Source organism: Branchiostoma belcheri, unplaced genomic scaffold (genome assembly GCF_001625305.1).
Source record: "Branchiostoma belcheri isolate BF01 breed outbred unplaced genomic scaffold, Haploidv18h27 scaffold290, whole genome shotgun sequence".
NCBI classification, from domain to species: Eukaryota; Metazoa; Chordata; class Leptocardii; order Amphioxiformes; family Branchiostomatidae; genus Branchiostoma; species Branchiostoma belcheri.
Window position 1 is genome coordinate 68,113 of NW_017803899.1, and position 5,000 is coordinate 73,112.

The 5,000-nt window shown below is 39.3% G+C and overlaps 2 protein-coding genes across 2 annotated transcripts in view; one reads left to right on the plus strand and one right to left on the minus strand.

Annotated features, from left to right (window-relative positions):
* Window positions 1-199: 199 nt before the first annotated feature.
* LOC109473161 lies at window positions 200-2,272 on the plus strand. Its single transcript, XM_019773047.1, has 3 exons — window positions 200-479; window positions 543-913; window positions 2,222-2,272. The coding sequence occupies exons 1-3, from the start codon at window positions 200-202 to the stop codon at window positions 2,270-2,272; spliced, it is 702 nt and encodes a 233-aa protein (XP_019628606.1).
* Window positions 2,273-4,784: 2,512 nt separating this feature from the next.
* Window positions 4,785-5,000, minus strand: part of LOC109473162 — a 6,740-nt gene continuing 6,524 nt past the window's right edge. Inside the window, exon 10 of the mRNA XM_019773048.1 lies at window positions 4,785-5,000. This exon is cut by the window's right edge and continues 816 nt beyond it. Coding sequence (XP_019628607.1) covers window positions 4,795-5,000 — 206 coding nt within the window. The 3' untranslated portion in view covers window positions 4,785-4,794.

Here is a 5,000-nt window from a genome sequence, read left to right on the forward strand (position 1 = left end):
AGATGTCGATCCTAAAGAATTGACATGTAAAGAGGCAACCATATCACCGCTAACTGTTGGTAGCTTTTCGGCTGCAGTAACAACACCTTCCGTTGGCAATACAGAAGGTCTATCGGCCTTTAAAACCACCGCTGTCGGACCAATAGCAAACCCCACAAAAAACTCTCACGATTACGAGTACTTCATTAATACTGCCCCAATGTCAGATCCAGACTCAACAACAAGCCCAGCAGGCAAAACAAGACCAACGCTAACTTCGCCCCTTAAAATCACTTCGGACAAACCAGAATCTGCTCCCAGTTTCCCAATACTTGCTGTCACTAGCTCTGCCTGTGGTTCACTTGCTGGTACTATTCTGATTGGGACCGTCTTGGTTGTGATTTGGAACAGGAGAAGGACTAGGAATCCTCCAGTAGGGCTGAATCCCGGCGTTGTTGTTGGGAGCAACACAAACACAGCAGCGTCTGTAGTGGCCAGTGGTCATGATCAGACAGGACAGGGTCAGTCTCAGGCCAACACTGAATCCAACACAAACACCATAGCTATTGTATTGGCCAGTGGTGATAATCGCCAGTATGTGTATGAAGATGTTGACTGCCCGCGTGTTAAGACAGGGCAGGGTAACATTCAATGTCTGAACATTGGCAATCTATCCCATAACCAAGTGCTAGCTGCTTTAAAGCCAAATCATATGTATGCTGGTAACACAGCAGTTTCTGTAATGGCCAGTGGTGATTATCACCAGTATGAAAATGTTGACTGCCCACGTGTTAAGACAGGGCAGGGTCAGTATCAGGCTATCACTGAGCCTAACACAAACACCACAGCTACTGTAATGACCAGTGGTGATGATCAGACAGGGCAGGGTCAGTCTCAGACCAACACTGAATCCACCACACACACCACAGCTACTGTAATGGCCATTGATCATTATTACCAGAATGACGATTTTGAAAACAATTATTTTGAGACAGAGCAAGGTCGGTCTCAGACCAACACTGAATCCAACACAAACACCACAGCTACTGTAATGACCAGTGGTCAATATGATATAGGGCAGGCTAACGCTCAATCTCCAACAGTTGCAAATCTGTCACGTAACGAAGTTCTAGCTGCCTTACAGCCAAATCCTATGTATGTAGATGCAAAAACATCACCAAAGAACCCAACATCTATGGAAATGACCAGTGGTCATGATCAGACAGGGCGGTCAGTCTCCTGCCATCACTGAATCTCCAACAGTTGCAAATCCGTCCCACAATGAAGTGCTAGCTGCCTTAAAGCCAAAAGTAGATGTGAAAACAAGGATGATCGCCTCTATAAAGATTTTTTTTATTCGTCAAAACACGAAAACATAACATGGACAGTGTGACGCTGCACCAAAGTTTACAACTTATATTAACAGCGCCACACAACAAAAGAGTACACTTAAACATTTTAATACACAAAGTTGACATGTCTATGCGCCGTAGTCCCACCACCCCAAGACATTAAAAATATTAATGCTAACAAAGATGGCCGAAAATTCATATAATTAAATAAAGATGGTCTTATGTAAGATTTTTGCGCCAAACCTGTAAATATAAATAATTGACATTTTCTCATCTAGATTGTCATTTTCAATAACTATTTCGCTTTTCTGGCGACTCCGCGCAGTGAAAAGTTGCACCAGGCCTGCTGTATTTTAGGAGGCTCCTAAAAAGAATGTAAACAACCAAAGATTTTAACTACTAATATCTAACAAAGACAGTCAAGACAGGCAGTCAAATGATTACCAGCACGCTGGAATTTTAAAAAGAATAAAAAGCCGGTATGAAGGTTACAAAAAATAACTTGTAGTTTTGAAGGCCTCAAAATTTAGAGTGTAAGAAATTATAATGTATCTATTAGTAAGTAGTTCGTCAGTTGTGGAGACTTGCATCAGTTCAAATCTGTTGTTCTAGTGCGACAGTCGATACAACATTAAATTTAAAATGACTTAAACACCAGAAACTTATTCTATGTAGAAGTAAATCTCCACATCAATGTCAATGTGGTTATGTTAGACAACCGATGAGTGACAAAGAAACCTAAATATTAAACTAGAAAGGCCAATTTTACTCAAGAGCAAATGCAGCACATTTCACCCATTCTTCCCCCCATTCCAAATTTCCACATTCACCATGTAATCCACACCACCCTAACTTTAAATACAACCCTGTATCTGTTTGATTATCCAAAGTTAGATCACATCCCAGCAGCCAATCAGCAAGGAGAAACTACTCCGACCTGATGAGAAAGGTCATGTGTGCCAAATATGGTCATGCATGCCACTTGTGCTAAATATGGTCATGCATACCATATATGGTAAAAACCAAATAAAACCATTCTAAAACTTTAGCAAAAGCCTGATAGAGATTTTTAAAAAAGGATGATGGTATTTGTCCACTTTACCTGCATGCCAAATCTCAGGTCATCTGGCCAAAAAGTGAAGAAATTGAATCCATTTGACGAAATGGCAGGAGAAAACAATACATTTACTATAGTATGGGTGAAATGTAAATATACACTAGTAGTAGTATATAGAAGTCTAAGGTGAAAAAGAGTATGCCAGAATGATCATTTTCATGGTCATTAATAGAAATTAAACCAAACCAAACGTAGTTTGAAACAATTGTAGCAGATACAATAGATTGGAACTTGTACATACACAGAAATTGAACTAATGATAAATTCTTTTAGAGGAGTCAATTTGAAAATGTAATCAAGCTTCATTTGTACATGTAAATCAACTTGTTGCTGACAGGGCTCCAAATTAATGCTAGTCCAATGGCCACTGACCACTAAACTTTAGCCTGGGTTAACTAAAAAGACACTTTGGGACATTTTTGGGACAATAAAAAAGCAATTGACATCAGAATGTCAGCCCTTGTTTTGTTTATCAAATTTCCTCTCTACTCTGCAATTATAATTCGCCTGGAGTGAACATATAAGCAACATAAAGTTGACTTGAAGTTGAAGTCAAACAAACTTTCCGAAAAAACAGGTTGGGACAGTTCATCCTCAAATCGGGACAATTGACATTAATTTTTGGGACAGTGCAGGGACAATAGGAAGAAAAGTTAATTTCGAGACCTGAGGCAGAATTAAATCAGTGCATGTGGCATGAGACAAGTGGATTTGACGATGGAATGTCTGGGATTTGAAAGAAATATATACTTGCAATCAACTGCAGGTATTTCACAGAGACGATGAATGTAAAATCATATGTAAAATTACATATACATGTATGTCCATGACATGCTTCGACTTAACTTTTATTTCACTGTATGTATTGAAAGTACAAGTACAAGTAAGTAAGTATGTATTGAACTTTAGTGAATACACGTTTTTCTTTACCGTGAAACGTGAATGTCTTTTTGAGTCTTTCTCATGCACACACACATATTCACATGAAAATCACACCAATAGTATTTTAGGTAAATGAGAAAAACAAGATTGTCATTATGATGGCAGAAAGCATTTCCCTAGCTGTAACATTAAATGGTATGAAAAAAAAGTCAAAAACAAAACTTCTAAAGACTTCATGTCTTTATTGAACGTCTTTTCCTTCCTAGCTACATGGTACATTACCAACATCCTAAATCTGAACATTTAAGTTTTTGTTGTTCTGAACTCGATTGAAGTAACAATGTAGAAGTCCTAAACTTTCCTGGCTGAACATGGTCTAAGCCACAAACAACACTTAGATTTGACTTGGCCCTACAGTAATCACATCTTGGTAGCATACAGGATGTGATGTCACTGAATACAGGAAGTGATGTCACTGAATACAGGAAGTGATGTCATTGCATACAGGAAGTGATGTCATTGCATACAGGAAGTGATGTCACTGAATTCAGGAAGTAATGTAAAGGGTAGGCATAAACTCATAATCCTGATTGGACATCTTGGTAGCAAACAGGAAGTGACGTCATTGCATACAGGAAGTGACGTCATTGCATACAGGAAGTGATGTCACTATGTACAGGATGTGATGTCATTGCATACAGGAAGTGATGTCATTGCATACAGGATGTGACGCCATTGCATACAGGATGTGATGTCAAATACGTGATAAACTTGTGGTACAGAAGTGGCTGCGAAAAACGTGTAAATAAAAAAACAGATATAACGTGATTTACGGTAAATTGGTCTTAGGATAAACATTGGTTAGTTAAAGGCTACGATTAGTTAAGATATTAACAAACTGTAGTAAGTGCATGATTGTTAATTCTAAGAATTCAAAACTGACAAAACAAAGGAGAATTTGCGCTAATGAGTGAACATTGCTTGAAGTATTATGCAGTGATTTATGGTCTTACATATCAGTAAGAATGGTCATCATGATCAAATATCTTGATGGTTTTTCCCCCAAATCAGCACATTTTGCAGCCTGGTCTTATGCTGCAAGGATAGGGTGGCAAGGAACCTTCGCTCACTGACTTCACTACTTAATGGTCAGTAACAAACCTAAGGTGCTATTTCCTTGACCTGCAGACTTAACCAACATCTTCAGACACAACATCTATAACCTTTGTCCTGCTGGCATTTTTACACATTACTTCAAAGAATTTGAGGTCTTAATAAGGTCACAGACCCTTGACTTTTTTGCCAAGTAGTGGCATAGTTACTTCCGCAATCGTTGTGTTTTGCTGCGGTGTGATGTGCTGCAAGAGAAATACCCCTTAAATCGTACATATACAGGGCACTATATAGGTGGTACTGTATGTGCAAGCCATGTATTTGTATGGGCTCTGCAGCACAAGGCTAAAGTTAATAGTAAGAGCTTCTCCAGGCCTCTCTGATAGCTTCTTGCTGGCGAAGACGGTAGAAATGGTGCCAATCTCCCACACTCATGTTCGCAGAATACCAGTCCTGTGATTGTACACCATTCATCTGGGAGTAATACCTGCCCTGTGTGTCCAAACCATTCGTGTTGGAGTAATACCTGCCCTGTGGGTTGTCGTCAAACCGCCCGG